This window comes from Ranitomeya variabilis, chromosome 1, assembly GCF_051348905.1.
Source record: "Ranitomeya variabilis isolate aRanVar5 chromosome 1, aRanVar5.hap1, whole genome shotgun sequence".
Classification (NCBI taxonomy): Eukaryota; Metazoa; Chordata; class Amphibia; order Anura; family Dendrobatidae; genus Ranitomeya; species Ranitomeya variabilis.
Window position 1 is genome coordinate 686,636,373 of NC_135232.1, and position 27,095 is coordinate 686,663,467.

The 27,095-nt window shown below is 41.4% G+C and overlaps 1 protein-coding gene and 1 long non-coding RNA gene across 3 annotated transcripts in view; one reads left to right on the forward strand and one right to left on the reverse strand.

Moving 5' to 3' along the window:
- SYNE2 (spectrin repeat containing nuclear envelope protein 2) overlaps positions 1 to 27,095 on the forward strand; it is a 424,330-nt gene that overhangs the window by 140,723 nt on the left and 256,512 nt on the right. For both annotated transcript variants that reach the window (XM_077265969.1, XM_077265976.1), the window contains exons 24-31: positions 4,393 to 4,610; positions 11,833 to 11,893; positions 12,003 to 12,091; positions 13,088 to 13,211; positions 14,374 to 14,531; positions 15,805 to 15,949; positions 19,067 to 19,654; positions 21,973 to 22,560. In XM_077265969.1, the coding sequence (XP_077122084.1) occupies positions 4,393 to 4,610; positions 11,833 to 11,893; positions 12,003 to 12,091; positions 13,088 to 13,211; positions 14,374 to 14,531; positions 15,805 to 15,949; positions 19,067 to 19,654; positions 21,973 to 22,560 (1,971 nt within the window). The remainder of the gene's footprint in view (positions 1 to 4,392; positions 4,611 to 11,832; positions 11,894 to 12,002; positions 12,092 to 13,087; positions 13,212 to 14,373; positions 14,532 to 15,804; positions 15,950 to 19,066; positions 19,655 to 21,972; positions 22,561 to 27,095) is intronic.
- Positions 4,380 to 27,095, reverse strand: part of LOC143776528 (uncharacterized) — a 40,790-nt gene continuing 18,074 nt past the window's right edge. The window contains exons 2-3 of the long non-coding RNA XR_013215858.1: positions 23,176 to 23,279; positions 4,380 to 4,498 (exon numbers count right to left, since the gene is read on the reverse strand). This is a non-coding gene — a long non-coding RNA (uncharacterized LOC143776528). The remainder of the gene's footprint in view (positions 4,499 to 23,175; positions 23,280 to 27,095) is intronic.

Genomic DNA, 27,095 nt, shown 5'->3' on the forward strand with positions numbered 1-27,095 from the left:
ATGGGAGAAAGTTCCACACAGTCAACTATCACTTCTGCCCTCCACCAGTCGGGTCTTTATGGCAGAGTGGCCCAACGGAAGCGTCTCCTCAGTGCAAGACATATGAAAGCCCTCATAGAGTTTGGTAAAAACACATGAAAGACTCTCAGACTATGAGAAATAAGATTCTCTGGTCTGATGAAATGAAGATAGACCTTTTTGGTGATAATTCTAAGCAGTATGTGTGGAGAAAGCCAGGCACTGCTCATCACCTGCCCAATACAATCCCAACAGTGAAACATGGTGGCAGCATCATGCTATCGGGGGTGTTTTTCAGTTGTAGGAACAGGACGACTGGTTGTCATTGAAAGAAACATGAATTTGGCCAAGTACAGAGATATCCTGGATGAAAACCTCACAGCTAAAATAACAAAGGAGTGGCTTCAGAACAACTCTGTGACCATACTTGACTGGCCCAGCCAGAGCCCTGACCTAAACCCAATTGAGCATCTCTGGAGAGACGTGAAAATATCTGTCCACCATTGTTCACCATCTAACCTGACGGAACTGGAGAAGATCTGCAAGGAGGAATGGCAGAGGATCTCCAAATCCAGGTGTGAAAAACTTGTTGCATCATTCCCAAGAAGACTCACGTCTGTACTAGCTCAAAAGGGTGCTTCTACTCAATACTGAGCAAAGGGTTTGAATACTTATGACCATGTGATATTTCAGTTTTTTTTATACATTTGCAAAAATTAGTACATTTCTGTTTTTTTAGTCAAGATGGGGTGCAGAGTACATTAATGAGAAAAAAATGAACTTTTTTGAATTTACCAAATGGCTGCATGAAACAAAGAGTGAAAAATGTAAAAGGGTCTGAATACTTTCTGTACCCCCTGTATATAACTAAAATGACACAGTAGCAATTGGCATATAAAAAAATCTTTTACTTCAGATCTTAGATATGAATGAAAACAACCTCTTACCCCAACCTGCTTATTCCCCCCCCAACAATCCCCCCACCATAATAATAATTATAATAATAATTTTATTTATATAGCGCCAACATACTCCTTAGCGCTTTACATTATAGAGGGGATATGTGCAGACAATAGACATTACAGCATAACAATAAACACAGATCAAAACAGATACCAAGAGGAATGAGGTCCCTGCTCACAAGCTTACAATCTATGAGGAAAAAGGGGAGACACGAGAGGTGGATGGTAACAATTTGTTTGAAATGCAAATACATGCAAGTAAGGACCAATTTTCAGTGCTCAAAAATGGAGAAGTTGTCTCTTCGGCAGTACAATGTTTATCCCAGAATAATATATATGTAATGACGCTGCCTTGTGTCATAGAGCGGCAGCCTAAGGGGGTGCTAGCGGGAGCGCAGTGAGAGGGAGGAATGAGGTACGCAGTGCACACAGGACCTGAACTAGGCAGGTCACGTGATCACTGCAGGGACAAGGGGGTGGAGCTACCACGCGAGAACGGAGGGTATACCAAATAACGCAGGACACAGAGTATTAAGACAGAGACATAGTCAAAGGACAAGCTGAGAGTCGGGAGCCAAACGGGAGCGAGTTACCAAGGGGCAAAACAGCAGATTAGTCCGAGACAAGCCAAGGGGTTAGAAAGCCAGGACAAACAGACAAGTAAAAAGCAGAAAACAGGGGCAGTAGTCAGGGGGCAAACCGGGTCATACACAGCAAGGCACACACGCACAGAGGCACAACTATTACGGACGAATAACCTGGGTAAGCTATCTTAAATCGAGTACACGGAAGTATAACCGACTCAGAACCCAGGAACTAGCAGCATTAAATAGCCGCCCCAGAACCAAAGAGAGGCGGACTAATTTAACCCAGACCTGACCAGGAAGGAGCTAGAACCAGCCCATCCAGAGTCATGACAATATATATACTTAATTAAAAAATACAGTTTGTAATCTTCACATTTTCACACTGGCCACTGGGGCTTTTTATACTCACACTTTCTGTGCTTTTAGGAAGAGTTTTCAGAAGTCTCATTATCATCAGAGGCAGATTTACAGTGACCGATAACACGGGATCCACCAATCACAATTGGTGATGTCACAGCTCACCCTGCCCCTCTCACAATAACCTTTTCACTTACTCATTAGCTGCCTCAGTGAAAAAAAATAGGGTTGGGGAGATCTGTTCACTGTGGCTAAATGTACATGTATTGTTTTCTGAAACAACAGGAAGTTAAAGTTTAAAGAATTCTCAGTAGTCGGCATGAAAATGGCAAGATTTCTATTTATTTACTATACACATTATAATATAAGAAAAAAATTCCCCTCCCAAAAATATATTTAACATCAAAACCTTATTTTAGTAATATGGCTTTTTATGGCTTTTCTTTAAGTTCATGTCACTAGAACGTCATTGAGTTTGTATGTTATGTAGGAAAGCAGGTAAAATATGGTGTTTATGTTGGGTGTTTGTCTTTCACAGTCGTGCTCAAATTTGTGTAATGATTCACTTTACCTAGCAGAATTACATTTTAAGATATTTTTTAAAACCTATAAAAGCTGGTTAGTATATTTCTCCTAGGAGATGTTAGGCAATAGGACTATGTAAGGAAACCATAGTCAGTAATTTGCATGTGACAAACTAAGCTCATGGGTCCAAATCCAGCCACGACCACTCATAATCATCTAAATGTCCATTAAAGACTTTTTCCCTCCTCTATCTTTCAAGGCTGAGACAAGAATGACTCCATCCAGCTCCGACCACTTAAGGTGGAGCTTCAGAAACAGCCGAGAGCTTAGCTACGATATTTTAATAACTTGGGAAGGTAGAGCTAGGAATAACCCTTAAAATAGTCAGTTTTTGGACCATACTCCTAAGGCGCAAATCTTTCAAAAAGAATGTGTCATCATTAGGGTTGAGCGACTTTAACATTTTTAGGATCGAGACGGGTTTTGCGAAACCCGACTTTGTCAAAAGTCGAGTCGAGTCAAATCGTCCGATTATTGCGCAAAGTCGGGGATCGACCGAAACCCGATGTAAGTCAATGGGGGAGCGACCGAAACCCGATGTAAGTCAATGGGGGAGCAAAGTCTCTCTCTCTCTCCCTCTCCATCTCCCTCTCTCCCTCTCCCTCTCTTCCTCTCCCTCTCTCTCTCGTCATCCCTGCAAAGCAAAGGTTGTGTTGGACTGTGGAAACCGCTACATCCCAAACGGTAATATGGCGCTTTTACCCCCTGTGACGCCGCAAAAAAGCAAGCCGGAACCTATGTCATCACGCTGCCCACACTCCTTCATTGGCTGAAAAATGGCGGGGAAAGCGTGATATCAAACGCGACTTTGGCGCGAAGATCGACGACCGCATGGCCGATCCCACAGTGGGATCGGGTCGGGTTTCATGAAACCCGACTTTGCTGAAAGTCGGCGATTTTTGAAAATGTCCGATCCGTTTCGCTCAACCCTAGTCATCATTTGTGTTAAATGTATTTTTTTTATTTTTGGTTATTTTTCTAATTACTTATCTGTGTTAAAAAAAATAGATCTTTTAATTTTTACGCTGGCCACTGGGACTAATGTAGTTGGGTCGTATCAGAAGGTTCACATGTACATTAACAGCTATTGTGACTTATACCCAATCTTTTGTATTGAAGCATCTACTGAACATGTGCAAAAGACATTATGAAGGGAGTATGAGCAGGGGAGCTGTGACATCTTATTGTGCTAGGTAGAGAGTGTGATCAGCTTGGTATGGAGGTGTTACCTGTCATGGTAATCCTGCCTCTGTTGATAATGAGACTTCTGAAAAGTACAGGAAGTCACAAGCTAAAATAACACTGTGGCCTGTGGGAACATAGCAAGATATATATATATATATATATATATATATATATATATATATATATATATATATTTCACAAAGTCAGGCAGCACTCCATAATGTTTAGGTAAATATGCAGGTGTTTATTGTGCCCACAGATGTGGGCACAATAAACACCTGCATATTTACCTAAAGATTATGGAGTGCTGCCTGTCTTTGTGAAATCTATGAATTGGAAACAACCGAGGACAGGTTGTCTGGGCTTTGCACCCGAAGATAAGTAACGAAGTGTGCTGTTCCATTTTTTTCTATTATATATATATATATATATATATATATATATATATATATATATATTTTATTTTATTTTTTTTATTTTTTTTTATAAAGATTGTGATATAACAAAAATATTGTCAATTAAAAAAAATAACATAAAAACCTGTTTTAAACAATAGGTAATTTTCTGATTGTACATTCCTTTTTTAATCTTTTTCCATGAAGTTGTTGCACTTTATGTCTTAGCATAGATTTTACATTTTAATTTGTCCTGGTTTCCATGCATATATTCATATCTTGACTCTTGATCCACTTTTCCAGGTCGTCTTCTCTGATCGTGGATGTTTAGGACAGCTTAACCATTGCCTAAAGACGATGCAGGCTCTGGATGATAGGCTCAGGACTAGTGCTGCTCCTACGACCTTCACTGCATTAATAGCAGAATGTACAAAAAAGAAAGAGGACCTTGATAAAAACACTGCTGATATTTATCATAACCTACACTCTATTCTTGAAAAAAATAAAATTGACACAAGAAAGTAAGTAAAGACTGGATAAGGTGCAAAACAATAGTGAAATTTAGGGGTCGCAGTTGCATTTGGGCTATAGTGTTTGAGAGGGCCCCAAAGACCACATAAGAACAAAACTATTACACATAGCACATGGTAGGTGGGGGCCCTATTAAAAGATTTTCCATTGGGGCCCGTGGGTGGCAAGTTACACCTCTGATCCATATAGCTCTAGTAATGGCTTTATGATACTAAATAGTCATGATGAGGAGATCAAGCCGTGGCATAAATGCATTGGTGACTGCTGTGGGGTCCGTGAGCACCCCTGCTTGGTGTCTGCCATCCGCTCCCAATGTGCCTTGTATTTTTTCATCAGAAGTGATTGTATGGATCATGCTCTGAGCTCGCTTCATTCCCGGCTAGTGGCGACTCTTTTAGAAATATAACAGAGACTCCCACCAGTAACTGCTGCATATAGAACTAGCTCTGATAGCAGCAGTTTAACCCCTTAGATTCCATGGAGAACATTGAACATGTCATCTATAGTGGCAAGCTTGGGAAGGAGCCTCAGTCACCCCAATTGGGCACCTGCATTGTGACCTTAGTGGGTTGTGTTCACATCAGGACCCCCTGATTTCTATGTGCAGCTATAAGTCCAGGTAAACTATTCAGAAAGGACATTGTAAAAAGTTTGAAGGCATCACCCTAGAAAGTCATGGTGGAAACTTTGGAAATTGAGCCTTCATCCCTCTACCGCTGACTAGCACAGCTCAGGGGATCTTCAGTCTTTACTAAGTTTGTTTGGACCGGAGAAGTGATTTACTATGAATCTAAATATAATCCCCTGTGTTTATGTTATTGTTATGTCTCCAGGAACTTGTCTCTCATCGCTCATGTTGTCATTAGTTTCAGTTGGAGGAATGTGGTTGGGGAGGTCATGACACAAACAGAAGTTCAAAGTCATTGTGTCTCATACGTGGAGTTACATTTCTTTATCTATATACACATATCTGTACAGTACTGTGGAAAATTTTCTGCAAAGTAAGAAGCTTTAAAAAAATAAAAGTGTTAATAGTTTATTTTTATCAATTAACAAAATGCAAACTGAATAAACAAAAGAGAGAAATTTGATTCACCTCAATATCTGGTGTGGCCACACTTTCCTCCTAACATCAATTCTTCTAGGTTCACGCACACAGAGGTTTATCAGGAACTCAGCAGGGAGGTTGTCCCTAACATCTTAGAGAACTAACCACAGATCTTCTGTGGATGTCGCGTGTGCATATCCTTCTGTCTCTTCATGTAATCCCAGACAGACAGGAGGATGCTGAGCTCAGGGCTCTGCGGGACCAGATCATCACTTCAGGACTCTTTTTTGCTTTTCTTTATGCTGAAGATGGTTCTTAACCCTTTTTCGACCTGTGACGCCACGTAGGCGTCATGAAAGTCGGTGCCAATCCGACCTGTGATGCCTATGTGGCGTCATGGAGGGATTGCGTCCCTGCAGATCAGGTGAAAGGGTTAACTCCAATTTCACCCGATCTGCAGGGACAGGGGGAGTGGTACTTCAGCCCAGGGGGGTGGCTTCACCCCCCCCCCCCGTGGCTACGATCGCTCTGATTGGCTGATTCACTTTCAACAGCCAATCAGAGCGATATGTAATATTTCACCTATGAAAACTGGTGAAATATTACAATCTAGCCATGGCCGATGCTGCAATATCATCAGCCATGGCTGGAAACCCTGATCTGCCCCCCGCCACTGCCACCGATCGCCTCCCCAGTCCTCCTTTCTGCCCGTACTGTGGTCTGCTCCCCTCTGTGCTCCTGTCCGCTCCCCCGTGCTCCGATCCACCCCCCCTGTGCTCCGATCCCCCATGCTCCGATCCCCCCCTGTGCTCCGATCTCCCCCCCCCATACTTACCGAGCCTCCTGGTGTCCGTCTGTCTTCATGGTTGCCGCCATCTTCCAAAATGGCGGGCGCATGCGCAGTGCGCCCGCCGAATCTGCCGGCCGGCAGATTTGTTCTAGGTACATTTTGATCACTGTGATAAAACCTATCACAGTGATCAAAATAATAAAAATAGTAAATGAACCCCCCCTTTATCACCCCCATAGGTAGGGACAATAATAAAATAAAGAAAAGATTTTTTTTTTCTTCCCCCACTAGGGTTAGGGTTAGGGTTAGGGCTAGGGTTAGGGCTAGAGTTAGGGTTAAGGCTAGGGTTAGGGCTAGGGTTAGAACTAGAGTTAGGGTTAGATTAGGCTATGTGCACACGGTGAGGATTTAGCTGCGGATCAGCCGTGGATTGGCCGCTGCGGATTCGTAGCAGTTTTCCATCAGGTTTACAGTACCATGTAAACCTATGGAAAACCAAATCCGCTGTGCCCATGGTGTGGAAAATACAGAGCGGAAACGCTGTGTTGTATTTTGCGCAGCATGTCAATTCTTTGTGCGGATTCCGTTTTACACCTGTTCCTCAATAGGAATCCGCAGGTGAAATCCGCACAAAAACCACTGGAAATCCACGGTAAATCCGCAGGTAAAACGCAGTGCCTTTTACCTACGGATTTTTCAAAAATGGTGCGGAAAAATCTCACACTAATCCGTAATGTGGGCACATAGACTTAGGGTTAGGGTTAGAATAAGGGCTAGGGTTGGAAATAGGGCTAGGGTTAGGCTTGTGGTTAGGGTTATGGGTGTGTTGGGGTTAGGGTTGTGGTTAGGGTTGGGATTAGGGTTAGGATTAGGGATTAGGGTTAGGGGTGTGTTGGGGTTAGGGTTGTGGTTAGGGGTGTGTTGGGGTTAGGGTTATATCCAGAGTTGGGATTAGGGTTTGGGGTGTGTTGGGGTTACTGTTGGAGTTAAAATTGAGGGGTTTCCACTGTTTAGGCACATCAGGGGTCTCCAAACGCAACATGGCGCCACCATTGATTCCAGCCAATCTTGCGTTCGAAAAGTCAAATGGTGCTCCCTCCTTTCTGAGCCCCGACGTGCGCCCAAACAGTGGTTTACCCCTACATATGGGGTACCATCATACTCAAGACAAACTGGGCAACAATTATTGGGGTCCAATTTCTCCTGTTACCCTTGCGAAAATAAAAAATTGCTTGCTAAAACATAATTTTTGAGAAATGAAAAATTATTTTTTATTTTCACGGCTCTGCGTTATTATCTTCTGTGAAACACTTGGGGGTTCAAAGTGCTCACCACATATCTAGATAAGTTCCTTGGGGGGTCTAGTTTCCAAAATGGGGTCACTTGTGGGGGGATTCTACTGTTTAGGGACATCAGGGGCTCTGCAAACGTAACATGATGCCCGCAGACCGTTCCATCAAAGTCTGCATTCCAAAACGTCACTACTTTCCTTCCGAGCCCCGACGTGTGCCAAAACAGTGGTTCCCCCCCACATATGTGGTATCAGCGTACTCAGGACAAACTGGACAACAACTTTTCGGGTCCAATTTCTTCTGTTACTCTTGTGAAAATAAAAAATTGCGGGATAAAAAATTATTTTTGAGGAAAGAAAAATGATTTTTTATTTTCACGGCACTGCGTTATAAACTTCTGTGAAGCACTTGGGGGTTTAAAGTGGTCACCGCACATCTAGATTAGTTCCATGGGAGGTCTAGTTTCCAAAATGGGGTCGCATGTGGGGGAGCTCCAATGTTTAGGCACACAGGGGCTCTCCAAACGTGACATGGTGTCCGCTAACGATTGGAGCTAATTTTTCATTCAAAAAGTCAAATGGCGCTCCTTCCCTTCCGAGCCCTGCCGTGTGCCCAAACAGTGGTTTACCGCCACATGTAAGGTATCGGTGTACTCAGGAGAATTTGCCCAATAAATTTTAGGATCCATTTTATCCTATTGTGAAAATGAACAAATTGAGGCTAAAAGAAATTTTTTGTGAAAAAAAGTACTTTTTCATTTTTACGGATCAATTTGTGAAGCACCTGGGGGTTCAAAGTGCTCACTATGCATCTAGATTAGTTCCATTAGTTCCATGGGAGGTCTAGTTTCCAAAATGGGGTCACTTGTGGGGAGCTCCAATGTCTAGGCACCCAGAGGCTCTCCAAACGCGACATGGTGTCCGCTAAAGATTGGAACCAATTTTTCATTGAAATAGTCAAATGACGCTCCTTCTCTTCCGAGCCCTGTTGTACGCCCAAACAGTGGTTCCCCTCCACATATGGGGTATCGGCGTACTCAGGACAAATTGTACAATAACTTTTGGGGTCCAGCTTCTCTTTTTACCCTTGGGAAAATAAAAAAATTGTTGCTAAAAGATTATTTTTGTGACTAATAATAATAATAATAATTTTTATTTATATAGCGCCAACATATTCCGCAGCGCTTTACAACTTATAGAGGGGACTTGTACAGACAATAGACATTACAGCATAACAAAAATCACAGTTCAAAACAGATACCAGTAGGAATGAGGGCCCTGCTCGCAAGCTTACAAACTATGAGGAAAAGGGGGGACACGAGAGGTGGATGGTAACAATTGCTTTAGTTATTTGGACCAGCCATAGTGTAACACTCGGGTGTACATGTAAAGCTGCATGAACCAGTTAACTGCCTAAGTATGTAGCAGTACAGACACAGAGTGCTATTAACTGCATAAAGTGTATGAGAACATGATGCGAGGAACCTGATTATGTTGTTTTGTTTTTTTTTAATGGGCCACACAGGGATGGTTAGGTTAATGCATTGACTAAAAAGTTAAATGTTCATTTTTTCCTTCCATGTTGCTTCTGCTGCTGTGAAGCACCTGAAGGGTTAATAAACTTCTTGAATGTGGTTTTGAGTACCTTGAGGGGTGCAGTTTTTAGAATGGTGTCACTTTTGGGTATTTTCAGCCATATAGACCCCTCAAACTGACTTCAAATGTGAGGTGGTCCCTAAAAAAAATGGTTTTGTAAATTTTGCTGTAAAAATGAGAAATCGCTGGTCAAATTTTAACCCTTATAACTTCCTAGCAAAAAAAAAATTTGTTTCTAAAATTGTGCTGATGTAAAGTAGACATGTGGGAAATGTTATTTATTAACTATTTTGTGTCACATAACTCTGTCGTTTAACAGAATAAAAATTCAAAATTTGAAAATTGCGAAATTTTCAAAATTTTAGCCAAATTTCCATTTTTTTCACAAATAAACGCAAACGCAAAAATTATCGATAATGACATTGGCTGGATGTTTGGGGTTGTTGTCCTTCTGTAGAATAACTTAGGAGCCAATCAAATGCATCCCTTATGGATCTGCATTTGACACAAGTGTGTGCTTGTGTTTCTCAGCACCGATGATGCGAAAAAGTGGGCAACATTGAGAACTCTAGACAAAACAGTTGTCTAGGGCTATTAACAATCTGGTAGAAGGTTTACACAGTAAAATATCGATATTTGCAGATAATACAAAACTATGTAAAGCAGTCAATGCAAGAGAAGATAGTATTCTGCTACAGATGGATCTGGATAACTTGCGGTTTAACAATGATAAATGTAAGGTTATACACATGGGAAGAAGGAATCAATGTCACCATTACACACTGAATGGGAAACCACTGGGTAAATCTGACATGGAGAAGGACTAGGGGATCCTAGTTAATGATAAACTTACCTGGAGCAGCCAGTGCCAGGCAACGGGTGCCAAGGCAAACAGGATCATGGGGTGCATTAAAAGAGGTCTGGATACACACGATGAGAGCATTATACTGCCTCTGTACAAATCCCTGGTTAGACCGCACATGAAGTACTGTGTACAGTTTTATGCACTGGTGCTCAGGAAGGATATAATGGAACTAGAGCGAGTACAAAGGAGGGCAACAAAATTAATAAAGGGGATGGGGAAACTACAATACCCAGAGAGATTAGCAAAATTAGGATTATTTAGTCTAGAAAAAAGATGACTGAGGGGCAATCTAATAACCATGTATAAGTATATAAGGGGACAATACAAATATCTCCGAGTATCTGTTTATACTAAGGAAGGTGACGATCACAAGGGGGCATTCCCAGTGTCTGGAGGAGAGAAGGTTTTTCCACCAATATAGAAGAGGATTCTGTACTGTTAGGGCAGTGAGAATCTGGAATTCCTTGCCTGAGGAGGTGGTGATGGCGAACGCAGTCTAGGGATTCAAGAGAGGCTTGGATCTTCCTGGAGGGTAACAATATTGTATCATACAATTATTAGGTTCTTTAGAAGGATGTAGATCTGGGGATTTATTCTGATGGAATATAGGCTGAAATGGATGGACAAATGTCTTTATTCGGCCTTGCTAACGATGTTACTATGTTACAAGGAAACTTGCAGCGGATGACAGACACATCATGCCAGCAGTGCCATCAACTTAGAATTGATATCAACCAGTGGGACCCAGCTACACCCATCTACTGTTTGGAGAATTTGGGCCAGAAATGGTCTTCATGGAACAATTGTGGCCACAAATACATACCCTCCACATTTAATCAAGGCCAAGTGACTCAACCATACATGAAAACATAGGATCTAGGGTACAGAAAAATGGCATTGTGTTCTTGACAACACAATGTGTTTTGGCAGCAATAGTGTAGGTTCCTTACAAGTTTAGGGCTGGATTTCCCAATTGGAGTTAGAGTTTTGGTCAGGATTAATGATATAGTCACTGTTGGGAAATACAGACAGATACTTACCCATCATACAATACCATAAGGGAGGCGTCTGAATGGCTCCAAATGTATTCTGCATTCAGACAATGACCCCCAACATACGGCAAATGCCATTAAGAACGATCTTCACAATAAAGAACAAAGAGTCCTGGAAGTGATGATTTGGCCCCACAGAGCTCTGATCTCAGCATCAACCAGTCTGTCTGGGATTACACAAAGAGACGGAAAGATTTTCACAAGCCTCATACAGAGAAGATCTGTTGTTAGTTCTCCAGAATGTTTGGAACAACCTCTCTGCCAAGTTCCTTCAAAAACTGTGTACAAGTACACCTAGAAAAACTGATGAAGGCAAAGGGTGGTCACCAAATAATGAGCTGAGTTAGATTTCTGTTTTACTCATTCATTTTATATTTTCTTAATTGATAAAAAAATAAACTAACACTTTTCATTTTGAAAGCTTCTTACTTTGCAGCATTTTTCCACACCTGCCTAAAGGTTTCACACAAGCCTGTATATACACACGTTCATAAACACAATCACACAGAGTCAATGTATAGTTTTACTTATAGATGGTCAGTACATTGTATTCCTCCTCTTTATACGCAGTGTTACATCAGCTGAAAATGGAGTGAAGTCAAATCCCACCAAGACCAACGGATCCCCGGAGGTAACGTATAGACATAGCGGATATAGCGATGTGGCACTTCATGGCACCAACATGGTGTTTATATGTGACCAGATGTGATCGTGCTCATTGTACTGTGTCTATAATATAGGTATGTGAAACAGACTCTGTGCCTCAAGGAACGAACATGACCGAGGATAACGAGTCAATTGGTTTAACCCTAGAGCTGCTGCAACAGAGGTAACTTGAAAGTATAGGTAAATGGCTCATTCACAGCCATTGATAGTGCGGCTACTGGGAGAAAATGAACTTATATCTTCCCTGCAGCCTCTAGGCTTCAATTATCGAGGTGTTGTAGTGAGTGATTACAATAATTGCTCACTATACTATGATGGCTCTTATAATTCCCCGACACATTGACTGACAGCTCGCTCTGCACCGATAGTTCCGTGGACAGTTTTATCTATCTATTTTTAAATCCATCCTTCCATCCAGTTTTACTTTTTCTATGTGAACACAGAGGTTTTTTTTTTTAGGTTTTTAAAACCAAATTGTTTTCTAGCGGAAACCATTTCATGAAATGCTCCGTTTTTGGAGGAGCTTTTCTTTTTGTTCCCTGATGCACTTGTGAAGTTTTTTTTCTGATGTGTTTTTTGTAGCTTCAACTGGACAGTGACTAATTTGGAGCGTTTTCCACCAGGAGCCACACCAAAGAAGGGACCTGCACTTTCTTTTATCCCACCGGGCATTTTTCTAAACCTGAAGCAGAAAAGAAATATATATGTATGACTGAATGTACAGCAAAGTGGTTTTAACAAAAAAATTAATTGGAAGAATCTTTGATGTGATTTTTCAGTTGTTTTTTGAAGTGGACCACTCAAAAAAAATCTTGTAAAAACAACTCTGCGTGCACATACACTAAGTGATTGTCCCGGATGTATTGACTACTTATAGATGACCTTAGTCCGGCACCCTCATGGATCAGGTGGTTGCCGGTCTTATAACTGCTGGAAGTACACAGTGTATAGAGCCGATATATGACAGCCTCATACACTGTAATGGCCATTCTCAGCAACAGCTCAGCTCCCGTGGAAGTAAATGGGACCCAAAAACAGCAAAAGGATTGGTCATCAAAATTTGAGTTTTGGACACCCCCTCTAAATATCTTGTCAGGCAGTGTACATCTGTATATGATGGAAATGCTAACAAGTCTTTGTCCTGTGTTTTACCCTCCAGATATAATACAGAAAAAAGAGATCTAGAAGTGTTCATACAAAGCTCGAGAGACAAACTGGTGGCCGAAAGTCCAAAGGGAGTTCAGGATATGAAGGACCTTCAGCGAAAACTTCATGAACTGCAGGTAAAGTTAGGTCTGATCCCCACTCTTATATTATTCAGCCTAAAGGGGATGTCTCTGCTCTTTACATGACTTATTCTTAGGCTAGACTCAGTACGGCTCCAATCAAGTGGATAGGAGCTGAGCTGTAGCTCTGGGCAGCGACCACTACTTAGTGAATGGAGCTGTGCTTTACTGGCTCCGTTCTCTGCTTACATCTGGGTGTTGCTGGAGCTGAAAACAGCTGATCTGTGGAGGTGCCCGGTGCCAGTCCCACAACGGTGCAGTGCAGTGAAGCAGCTTTTTGCATCTGATAAATATAGGTGGTAGGATAACTCATTTCTAGGTGACATTTTATCACTTATCCACTAGATAGGTGATAACTGTATGGTCACACTTTCACACTACAGCTCCATTCACACCAGGGATGCAGTGGGTGGATCCTCACAACTAAAGAGAGCAGTGTCTAGGTCCCTGTTGTGAATTAAGTGGTAGTGGGCATGCGTGACCTTTCACTCCTTTCACTGTCTTTGGGAGTGGCGGTCACTAATGCTCCCATAGACCCAAAGAAGTGAATGACATAGCTGTAGTCACACATGCACACTACTGCCCTTTAGACCCATATGGAGTGCCAGTCACATTGGATGTCAACAAGACTGTTTCACTTAAAGAACAAGCAGAAATAGCACAGCATTGTCAGACAATTAGCTTCCAATTGTGGTTTTATTATTCTCGCAGCAATAAGTGAATTAAAAGCACAAAATGTATCAAACTTGTAGCACACCAGCTTCTATCCCATCTTGGGTTTCGCCTGTTGGCTTCTTCTTGGGGCAATCTAATCATCCATGTTTCCTTAATGTTGGGTTCTAGACATGAATTGTTTATGTGATATTTGTGCCAAACAATCTTCTGAGAAAAACAAAACCTTTCTGACTGCATTTGAAAATGTTAGGAGTCCAAAAGTCAGAGGAACCACCATCCTGAGTTGTAAAATGTCTCAGAATATGTAAGTGCTATATTATCATTGCGTACTATTCCATATAGGACTGAAGCTAATTAGAACGTGACAAGTCTTCTCATTGCTCATGTCCACCACCACACACAGTGAAACGTTCTTCGAATACCTGACTTTTTTTTACAGCTGCAGTTAATTAATAATGTCTGTGATTTGGATGGTGCTTTCTAGATTTTACTGGATACAGCCAACAGAAGTTGGATGGAGTTTGATGCCACATCACAAAAATTAGAGATGCTTCTGCATGGGACTGAGAAGAAGAAGACTTCTGAGAATAGATATGCCCTGCAGTATTCCTTCTCTATTATTTCTGAGGAAATTAAAAGCAGGTTAGTTCAATACTTTGCTAATTAACAACACTCTCGAGATTGTAGTCAAGGCCATTCCCACCACTAATTGGCTAGTCATTTTTGTCATTAAGATTCCGCCTCGTCAATCATGTACCATATGGGATGATTCAAGTCATTAAGGAGGGTCTGTGACCATCTTTTCGGTTTTCATGCCCATAATAAATGGTTCCTACAATCAAGTAACGTTATTTCTTTTGTAACTTGTCCAGTTGTGACTGGCGAATTTTAACTGGTCATTGGTAATCTGATTGTGGTGGATGGACATCACAGATCTTGTAAAGGAGGACCTTTAGCTGGAATTTTATTTAAGTAGAGTATATCCTCCAATTGGCTCTGCTTCTCTGATTCTGTAACAGTTTTTTTTTCTTTTGTGCCCCTCCATTCCAAAGTTATGCCACCTGATTAGCTAAGAAGCACATTTTCCCGTCAACCAATTGGGCATTTACCAGAGAACTTCTCTGTGGGCTTTTACTTTTTCCCCTCTGATGGCCGGACCCACAGAGAAGTTCGGTGGTACACACGCCCAGTTAGTTGAAGGAAATGTTTTCACCATTATTACCGGGGAGCATAACGGAGGAGCACAGAAGAAAAAATAAAACTGTTCCACAATCAATGGAACAGGGGACATTGGAGGATTAAAAAGGTCAGTGAAAGGTACTCTTTAAAACTTAAACCATGGGGTCTGTGGGATCAAGACCCAAATATTACACCACTGTTAATTAAAAAAAAATTCATGAAAGATCCTTTTTATTTCTTTGAAACATATAAAGGAACATTAAACTTAGAAATTAATTCATTAGTGATAAAATTAAATAAGAAATATAGGCGTCCTCTACAGCCTGTCTTGCAGAACTGCTTCAGAGGACCAAGGAGTTAATCTCCTTCTGGTCAGCTCCATCTTCATTTACATGGTGGCCTATTGAAGTCCTTATTGACAGAGGGGTATGGCTTGGCGATCTTTTGTTCTACTACATAAATAGCAGAGGGGAGAGGCTTCTGCTGCAGGCAGTTGTGTTACAGCCTCACACAAGGTAGTGAGGAGAAGCACAGATGTAAGATGAGACAAAATAGGATCAAGGACAAAAGAAGAGATTAGATGTTAGATTTTGTTTTACATTTTCTTTAGTATTTTCTGTGTTTATCTATTCCTTAGTTTTGATCAGTTCCATCACTATCACATTATCATTAATTCTTCTGCACTTTTCAGTACTGTTGTTGACATTAATTGATTTTAATGTTTTTTTTGCTTTAGAATACAATCTCTGAGCATTACAATAAATGTCCTGTTGCCCATTGAGGAGGACGTGTCTCTTTGTGAATCAAGCGGACTGACTCCAATCCATGGGGTAGAACATTTCACAATTTCCAACATTGGCTCCATGTTTCAGAATCTGCAGGTGCGTATACTTATCATAGCCTGTGTGGCTTCTATTTATTGAGCTTAGAGAGAAGGATAAGACAGGTCAACCTCATTCCCTATGTTAGTGAATAGGAACAATGGGTTCAGGTTGATAATTCTGTATTCAGCTGGTTAAAGGGAAAGTGTTTAAATCACATTTTTATACTAAACAATTTTTGGAACTCTTTGGTAATTTCTTTTATATTTCTTCTATATTTTCATTTATATAAAAATATCCTAGGCCTAATTTTAGATAGGTACTTACTGTTCTGTAGCTATCATTTCTCAGCAGTCTCATTATCATCACAGACAAGATTATAATGATAGATAACCTTTCTTTATTCAGTTTTATAACACAGTATCCACCATTCACAACAGGTGATGTCACAGCTCACCTTCCCCTCCTGTTCAATGACTGATTACACCTCTACATATAGTAGATAACACAGGATCCACCATTCACAATAGGTGACTTCACAGCTCACCTCCTCCTGTACAAGGACTGATACCTCTAAAATGGTGAATAGACGTTAGAGCTCACAGCTCAGTAATAAATACAATAAGAGAAAGCCATATAAAACATTCCACAAATACTCCAGACAGTAATGTGTTGCACAGATGCAGCAGTGAAGAATATAAGAGTACTAGATGGTGGCCCGATTCTAACGCATCGGGTATTCTAGAATATGCATGTCCACGTAGTATATTGCCCGGCCACGTAGTATATTGCCCAGTCACGTAGTATATTGCCCAGCCACGTAGTATATTGCCCAGCCACGTAGTATATTGCCCAGCCACGTAGTATATTGGCCAGCCACGTAGTATATTGCCCAGTCACGTAGTATATTGCCCAGCCACATAGCATATTGCCCAGCCACGTAGTATATTGCCCAGCCACATAGCATATTGCCCAGCCACGTAGTATATTGCCCAGTCATGTAGTATATTGCCCAGCCACGTAGTATATTGCGCAGCCACGTAGTATATTGCCCAGTCACGTAGTATATTGCCCAGCCACGTAGTATATTGCGCAGCCACGTAGTATATTGCCCAGTCACGTAGTATATTGCCCAGCCACATAGCATATTGCCCAGCCACGTAGTATATTGCCCAGTCACGTAGTATATTGCCCAGCCACATAGTATATTGCCCAGTCACGTAGTATATTGCCCAGCCACGTAGTATATTGCCCAGTCACGTAGTATATTGCCCAGCCACGTAGTATATTGCCCAGTCACGTAGTATATTGCCCAGTCACGTAGTATATTGCCCAGCCACGTAGTATATTGCCCAGCCACGTAGTATATTGCTCAGCGACGGAGTATACAGCACAGAGCCACGTAGTATACAGACTTAAAATAAAAAATAAACATATACTCACCTTCCGAAGGCCCGTTAAAGTCCTGGCCCTGTGTGCGGTGCACGCGGCAGCTTCTGGTCCCAGGGTTGGTATGAGCGCAGGACCTGTGATGACGTCGCGGTCACATGACCGTGACGTCATGGCAGGTCCTTATCGCAGGACCTGTGATGACGTTGCGGTCACATGACCGTGACGTCATGGCAGGTCCTTCTCGCACACCATCCTTGGCACCGGAACCTGCCGCTTGCATGGAGCGGTCACCGGAGCGTCGCGAGGAGCGGGAAAGGCGGCTTAAGGTGAGTATATAATGATTTTTTATTTTTTTATTATTTTTAACATTAGATCTTTTTACTATTGATCCTGCATAGGCAGCATCAATAGTAAAAATTTGGTCACACAGGGTTAATAGCAGCGTTAATGGAGTGCGTTACACCGCGGCATAACGCAGTCCGTTAGCGCTGCCATTAACCCTGTGTGAGCGCTGACTGGAGGGGATTATGGAGCGGGCACTGACTGCGGGGAGGAAGGAGCGGCCATTTTGGCGCCAGACTGTGCCCGTCGCTGATTGGTCGTGGCTGTTTTGCCGTGACCAATCAGCGAGTTGGATTTCCGTGACAGACAGAGGCCGTGATCAATGAATATCCGTGACAGACAGACAGACAGACAGACAGAAAGACGGAAGTACCCCTTAGACAATTATATAGTAGATATGTCTGGGATGTATACAGAGATTTCATTGATCAGATTGAGAGATAAATAGGAGAGGTACAAGCAGTGTCAGTCTCCATGTGACTGATCAGTGATACGTTGTAGCTGGCATAGGTCCTGCTGCATTTAAATTTCACCGTTTTCTTCCTTCATTATTAAGCAGCAGCCAGGTCTAATCTGAAATTAGTATCAGTCGGAGAAGTTGTGCTGGCTTGTCACAAGTGACTGTACAGAGTTTTGTTTTTGTTTTTTTTTTCTTTTGTTTGTGTAATCCTTTCTGAAAATGGGGGGGAATAATTGTTTTTTTTTTGTTGTTTTTTTTTAAATACAAAAGAAAATTCCCCAAAAATTCAAAAATTCAACTGTAGTTTTACTAGTCAAACTTTGCATATGTAGCAATCACCAATACAGCGTCATTTTGCATGTTCTGAATCTTTGAACTTGTACCTACCTAGCATTTCTTGTTAAATGCTTTTTTTGGGAAGAGAAGTTGAATTTTGTTTAAAAGAAAAAAAAAAGGAAAAAAGAAAACCAAACCTTTCCTGCATGTCTGTTTTTGCATACATACTTAACTAGTCCATTGACATTCATGTATGCCACACAAACACTTCATCTTCTTGTTGCATTAGACTTTTTGGTAGATTACTCATGAGCTTCTTGTTACGTCCTTTTTAGAAAGGAAGAGGGGAGAAATAGCAAATGTTAATTATAGTGAACTGTAGAAGAAAAGTCTGTCTGTGGACTGTGTTGTTAAAGGGACTAATAGTTTTTCTGTGTCTCTATGTTGAGGTCAGTTTGACATTACTAAGGCTGTGTTTGTGTTAAAGAGCTTGAAAGGATTTGGATACAGTCCTAGGAGACCTCAGGGTGTTACACGCATCTTTTCAAGGCAATTGGAGGCTTTGTGGCGAGTCGACTGAATGCAAATCAAATTTTTTTGGGAAAAAATTTGTCAAAGCTGGAAAATTCTGGTTTCTAAAGTATTGATAATCTCTGGTTATGATTAATCGTGTTGTCCAATTATATTTTTTTTCCCATCTTTTATAGATTGTGCAGAGTTCTGTCCAAGATCAAATTCAGCAGTGTCACAATCTGGAATCTGCTGCCGAGGTCGTGGATCCATCACGTTCAGTAGATGTGGAGGCTGTCCCGTCTGATGTACTTCAGTACAAAAGTCAACTCGAAGCAACACATGGCATAATGAAGGAAAGAGAAGATCTTCTGAAAGAACTGGAGATATTTCTAAATTCCCTTACGACAACGAAGCTGGCCATCCAGGCGGAAGCCACAATGCCAGGAAATGATAGATCTGCTTTGCTTCTCAAGCAGAAGAACCTTGAAGAACTAAAACAGAAAGTATACAGACTACGGCAAGAGGCCGAAGAGCTGGACGGACGTCTAGAACCAGCAGATATCTTCCTGGAAGACCCAGAACGTGGAGGACGGACATCATGCCAGAGAATGCTCGATGGGTTCTTTGAAAAGATACAAATTGTAGAACAATCTATTTTACTGAAGTTACGAAACTCAGAAAGTGAAACGGCCACCGGGGCACATTCACTAAACGGGACTGTGCAACCTGAGATGGTGCAGTTCACAGTATCTAAGCTGGACACAGTGTTGCAAGAGATTAAGGTAAAGTTATTACTGTGCATGGTGTATTATTATAGATACTTTGTGGTAACAGACCCTAACACTACATATTCAGACATGGTTCCGGTAGAGTTTACAGCTCAGATCACTATGAATCCTCTGCATGTTTTGTGGATCCACAATGGTACGGACTATGTTCTGCTCAATTGCATGGGAGAAATTGTAGCATTTTCACCACAGTCTAAACTTAGCTCTACCCCTAAGTTTTACACTAACCATAGCTCTAACCCTAGTCATATTGATTTCAAAATTATCTTACATTTTTCTAAATCCAAATCTTAGACTAACATTATTGGACCCTATACTTAAAGGACATGGACTATTTTGGGCATTTTTATATCTTAAATACCTGTAGTTTAATTTGTCATAAAAAAGTAAAAAGTCAGCTTAGAAGACCATTTAGAAAAGCACTATTGAGTGTTACAGACACTGCCGTCAGATGAGGACACTGAAATAGTTCACTCATTCTGCAGCCAGCTATGAACTGTGATTCGTAGAGGCTGTAGAAGCCAAATGTTCAACATTTTGGTTGAAACCCTGTTGCAAAAAAAATCTTCACAACCAAAAGTACATGCATAAAATGAATGTCATCAGAAATTTATATTTTTATGTAAATTAGTTTTTTTTACACATTTTAAATGTATTTATCATATTACTATGTATAATAAAAAAAATGCACACTGACAACTAAACCTATTATTTAGGCTAGTACTTCCCGGGTTGTTTTAGAAGCCACATAGATGTAGACAGCAATAAACTGTCTCTGACTCATTTTCTGTTGCTTGAAATTTTTCTGGCCATCCTCTGATCTCAGCAGAGGTCATTGCACAGGAGGAGGAGGTGAGCTGTAACATCACCTATTGTGAATGGTGGATCCTCCTGTACAATGACTGATAACACCTCCATATACCATAGATAATACAGTTTCCATCATTCAGAATAGGTGATGTCACAGCTCACCTCCTTACCCTCCTGTACAATGACTGATAACTCCTCTATATACAGAAGATAACACAGGATCCACCATTCACAATAGGTGGTGTCACAGCTCACCTCCTCCTCCTACTGTACAATGACTGATAACACCTCTATATACAGTAGATAACACAGGATCCACCATTCACAATAGGTGATGTCACAGCTCACCTCCTTACCCTCCTGTACAATGACTGATAGCACCTCTATATACAGTAGATAACACAGGAGGTGAGCTGTGACATCACCTATTGTGAATGATGGATCCTGTGTTGTATACTGTATATAGAGGTGGTATCAGTCATTGTACCGGAGCAGGTGTCAATCTCCATGTGGCTGATCAGTGATACATTATAGCTGGTATAGGTCCTGCTGCATTTGAATTGCACTGTTTTCTTCCTTCATTATTAAGCAGCAGGCAGGCCGCGCAATATTTAAAAAGAATAATTTGAAATACGTGTCAGTCAGAAAAGTTGTGCTGGCTTGTCACAAGTGATTCTACGGAGGTGTTTATTTATTTAATCCTTTTTTAGATTGGGGGGAATAATTGTTTTGTTTTTTTTTTAAATCCAAAAGAAAATTCCCAAAAATCCAGAAATTCAACAATTTTACATCTGTAGCCGCCACCATTACAGCGCCATTTTGTAGGTGCTGAATCTTTGAACTTGTACCTACCTAGCATTTCTTGTTACATGCTTTTTGGGAAGAGAAGCTGAATTTTGTTAAAAAGAGGAAAAAAGAAATCAAAACCGTTTGTTTTTGTACATCTACTTTACTGGTCCATTTGACATTCAAGTATTCTACACCAACACTTCAGCTTCTTGTTGCATTAGACTTTTTGGTAGATTACCCATGAACTTGGCGCTTCTTGTTACTTCCTTTTTAGAAAGGACGAGGGTAGAATTTTGTTAAATAGGATTTTTTTCTTTTAATGTAGATATTTTCAATTGTGATTTAAGATTAACAAATGTTAATTATAGTGTACTGTAAAAGAAAAAAAGTCTATCCGTGGACTGCGTTGTTAAATGGGCTGATGGTTACTCTGTCTCTATGTTGAGGTCACTTTGACATTACTAAGGCTGTGTTTGTGTTAAAGAGCTTGAAAGGATTTGGATACAGTCCTAGGAGACATCAGGGTGTTACACACATCTTTTCAAGGCAATTGGAGGCTTTGCAATTTGTGTCGAATCAATTTAATGCGAATCAAATTTTTTGGGAAAAACATTGTCGAAGCTGGAAAATTCTGGTTTCAAAAGTTTTGATCATCTCTTGTTATGATTAATTGTTTCATTCAATAATATTTTTCTTTTATTCGTCTTTTATAGGATGTGCAGAGTTCTGTCCAAGATCAAATTCAGCAGTGTCACAATCTGGAATCTGCTGCCGAGGTCGTGGATCCATCACGTTCAGTAGATGTGGAGGCTGTCCCGTCTGATGTACTTCAGTACAAAAGTCAACTCGAAGCAACACATGAAGTAATGAAGGAAAGAGAAGATCTTCTGAAAGAACTGGAGATATTTCTAAATTCCCTTACGACAACAAAGCTGGCCATCCAGGCGGAAGCCACAATGCCGGGAAATGATAGATCTGCTTTGCTTCTCAAGCAGAAGAACCTTGAAGAACTAAAACAGAAAGTATACAGACTACGGCAAGAGGCCGAAGAGCTGGACGGACGTCTAGAACCAGCAGATATCTTCCTGGAAGACCCAGAACGTGGAGGACGGACATCATGCCAGAGAATGCTCGATGGGTTCTTTGAAAAGATACAAATTGTAGAACAATCTATTTTACTGAAGTTACGAAACTCAGAAAGTGAAACGGCCACCGGGGCACATTCACTAAACGGGACTGTGCAACCTGAGATGGTGCAGTTCACAGTATCTAAGCTGGACACAGTGTTGCAAGAGATTAAGGTAAAGTTATTACTGTGCATGGTGTATTATTATAGATACTTTGTGGTAACAGACCCTAACACTACATATTCAGACATGGTTCCGGTAGAATTTAAAGCTTAGATCACTATGAATCCTCTGCATGTTTTGTGGATCCACAATGGTACGGACTATGTTCTGCTCAATTGCATGGGAGAAATTGTAGCATTTTCATCACTCTCTACAGTAACCATATAGTAAAAGCACTATGATCTGCAACGTCCAGCTAAACACTAATTCCCTTATAAATTCTGCAAATACTGAGTTCAGCTGAAGCAAGTCAGGTATTTTATGTCCCCCTAACTTGTGGACTAGGTTTGTGCAAATTTTCTTTGTGTAACTATTTTATTACTGAAGCTCTAAACTTAGCTCTTACCCTAGCCCTAAGCCCTAACACTAGTTATTTTGGTTTCAAAATTGTCCCATACTTTTTTAACTCCAAACCTTAGACTGACACTATTGGACCCTATACTTAAAGGACTGTTTGGGGGTATTTTGTTTAATCTTAAATACATGTAGTTTAATTTGTCATATGAAAATAAAAAATCTGCTTAAAAGATCGTTTAGAAAAGCACTAATAAGGGTTACAGACCCTACCATCAGATGAGGTAACTGACATAGTTCACTCTTTTTGCAGCCAGCTATGAACTGTGAGACGTAGAGGCTGTAGAAGCCAAATGTTCAACATTTTGATTGAAGTCCTGTTGGCAAAAAAATCTTTACAGCCAAAAGTACATGCATAAAGTGAATGTGTCATCAGAAATGTATATTTTTATGTTACATTTGTTATACATTTTAAATGCATTTATCATATTACTATGTATAATAAAAAATGCACACTGACAACTAAACCTAATATTTAGGCTAATACTTCCAGGGTTGTTTTAGCAATCACATAGTTATAGACAGCAATAAACTGTCTCTGATACATTGACTGCTGCTTGAGATTTTTTTGGGCATCCTCTGATCTCAGTATAGGTCATTGTACAGGTGGGGGAGAAGGTGAGCTTTGTCATCACCTATTGTGAATGGTGGATCCTTTGTTATGTACTGTAAGTAGAGGTGTTATCAGTCATTGTACAGAAAGGGGAATCCTGGTGTTTTATACTGTCTATAGAAGTGTTATCAGTCATTGTACAGGAGGAGGAGGTGAGCTGTGACATCACATATTGTGAATGGTGGGTCCTGTGTTATCTACTGTATATAGAGGTGTTATCAGTCATTGTACAGGAGGAGGAGGTGAACTGTGACACCACCTATTGTGAATGGTGGATCCTGTGTATCTACTGTATATAGAGGTGTTATCAGTCATTGTACAGGAGGAGGAGGTGAGCTGTGACACCACCTATTGTGAATGGTGGATCCTGTGTATCTACTGTATATAGAGGTGTTATCAGTCATTGTACAGGAGGAGGTGAGCTGTGACATCACCTATTGTGAATGGTGGATCCTGTGTTATCTACTGTATATAGAGGAGTTATCAGTCATTGTACAGGAGGATGAGTAGGTGTGCTGTGATATCACCTATTGTGAATGGTGGATCCTGTGTTACCTACTGTATATAGGGGTGTTATCAGTCATTTTACAGGAGGAGGAGGTGAGCTGTGACATCACATATTGTGAATGGTGGGTCCTGTGTTATCTACTGTATATAGAGGTGTTATCAGTCATTGTACAGGAGGAGGAGGTGAGCTGTGACATCACCTATTGTGAATGGTGGGTCCTGTGTTATCTACTGTATATAGAGGTGTTATCAGTCATTGTACAGGAGGAGGGGAGCTGTGACATCACCTATTGTGAATGGTGGATCCTGTGTTATCTACTGTATATAGAGGTGTTATCAGTCATTGTACAGGAGAAGGTGAGCTGTGACATCACCTATTGTGAATGGTGGATCCTGTGTTATATACTGTCTATAGAGGTGTTATCAGTCATTGTACAGGAGGAGGAGGTGAGCTGTGACAACACAGGATCCACCATTCACAATAGGTGATGTCACAACTCACCTCCTCCTCCTGTACAATGACTGATAACACCTCTATATACAGTAGATAACACAGGATCCACCATTCACAATAGGTGATATCTACTGTATATAGAGGTGTTATCAGTCATTGTACAGGAGGAGGAGGTGAGCTGTGTCATCACCTATTGTGAATGGTAGATCCTGTGTTATCTACTGTATATAGAGGTGTTATCAGACATTGTACAGGAGGGGGAGGTGAGCTGTGACATCCCCTATTGTGAATGGTGAATCCTGTGTTATCTACTGTGTATAGAGGTGTTATCAGTCATTGTACAGGAAGGGGAGGAGGCGACCTGTGATACAGTATCACCTGTTGTAAATGGTGAATATCTGCTTTATTGGGAGTTGTTACTTTTCATTGTAATCCTGTTTGTGATGACAATGACAGTGCTGAAAAGTTGTCTGTACAGAACAGGAAGCATAACTCAAATATTAGTGACCGGTGTGAAAATTGCAAGATTTGTGTTATATTTTTTTTTCAATTTTGCATACTACTAAATATACTTAAAAAATGAATCAGAAATCTTTTAAAAGTACATTTAACATAAAAGTCCTGATTTAACCCCTTAACTGTCATCGGACGTACTATTACGCCAATGGCAGTATCCCCCGCTTTGATGTGGGCTTCAGTAGTTAGCCCACCTCAAAGCCAGGACATGTCAGGTGACTTGAACAGCTGACATGTGCCCGCAATAGCTGCGGGCAGAATCGCGATCCGTCTGCCGCTATTAACTAGTTAAAGGGAATCTGTCACCCCAAAATTTGCCTATAAACTTAAGGTACCGTTACACTAAACGACTTACCAACGATCACGACCAGCGATACGACCTGGCCGTGATCGTTGGTAAGTCGTTGTGTGGTCGCTGGGGAGCTGTCACACAGACAGCTCTCTCCAGCGACCAACGATCAGGGGAACGACTTCGGCATCGTTGAAACTGTCTTCAACGATGCCGAAGTCCCCCTGCAGCACCCGGGTAACCAGGGTAAACATCGGGTTACTAAGTGCAGGGCCGCGCTTAGTAACCCGATATTTACCCTGGTTACCATTGTAAAAGTAAAAAAAAAAAAAAAAAAACACTACGTACTCACCGAGAAGCCGAGAGCTTCCCTGCACTGAATGTGTCAGCGCCGGCAGTAACAGCGGTGACGTCACCGCTGTGCTCTGCTTTACGGCCGGCGCTGACACAGTCAGTGCAGGGAAGCTCTCGGCAGGAGCGCTGCTATGCACCCGATATTTACCCTGGTTACAAGTGAACACATCGCTGGATCGGCGTCACGCACGCCAGCGATGACAGCGGGTGATCAGCGACCAAAAAATGGTCCTGATCATTCCCCAACGACCAACGATCTCCCAGCAGGGGCCTGATCGTTGGTCGCTGTCACACATAACGAGATCGTTAGCGGGATCGTTGCTACGTCACCAAAGGCGTGACGTTGCAACGATATCGTTAACAATATCGTTATGTGTGACTCAGCCTTAAGGCCACCGGCATCAGGGGCTTATCTACAGCATTCTGTAATGCTGTAGATAAGCCCCGATGTAACCTGAAAGATAGGAAAAACAAGTTAGATTATACTCACCTAGGGGCGGTCCCGCTGCGGTCCAGTCCGAAGGGCGTCGTGGTCCGGTCCAGCGCCTCCCATCTTCAAACCATGACGTCCTCTTCTTGTCTTCCTGCCGCGGCTCCTGCGCAGACATTACAGAATGCTGTAGATAAGCCCCTGATGCCGGTGGCCTTAGTTTATAGGCCAGTTTTGGGTTGACAAGCTTCCCTTTAAATGCTACTGTCAAACTCTGACAGTGGCATTTAACAAGCGCTTCCAGCCATCGGGATGGAAATGTTCACAGCGGTGACCTGTGTCACGTGATCGCGGGTCACCGGTGTGTTGGCATGACAACCAGAGGTCTTCTTGAGACCTCTATGGTTGTTGATGCCGGATTGCTGTGAGCGCCACCCTGTGGTCGGCGCTCATAGCAAGCCTGTAATTCAGCTGCATAGGAGCGATCTGAGCATTGCCCCCTACTGTATGTAGCAGAACCGATCAAGTTATGGCAGCTTCTAGCCTCCCATGGAGGCTATTGAAGCATGCCAAAAGTAAAAAAAAATGTTTTTAAAAATATGAAAAAAAAAAAAAGTAAATAAATAAAAGTTCAAATCACCCCCATTTTGCCCCATTCAAAATAAAACAATAAAAATAAAATCAAACATAGACATATTTGGTATCAGAATCGCCAGATCTCTCAATAAAAAAAGGATTAACCTGATCGCTAAACGGCGTAGTGAGAAAAAAAATCAAACCGCCAGAATTACCTTTTTTTTGTTCTCCGCGACAATGCATTAACGGGAGATCAAAAGAACGTATCTGCACAAAAATGATATACGGTAATTAAAAACATCAGCTCGGCACACAACAAATAAGCCCTTACCCAACCCAAGATCACGAAAAATAGAGACGCTACAGGTCTAGGAAAATGGCACAATTTTTTATT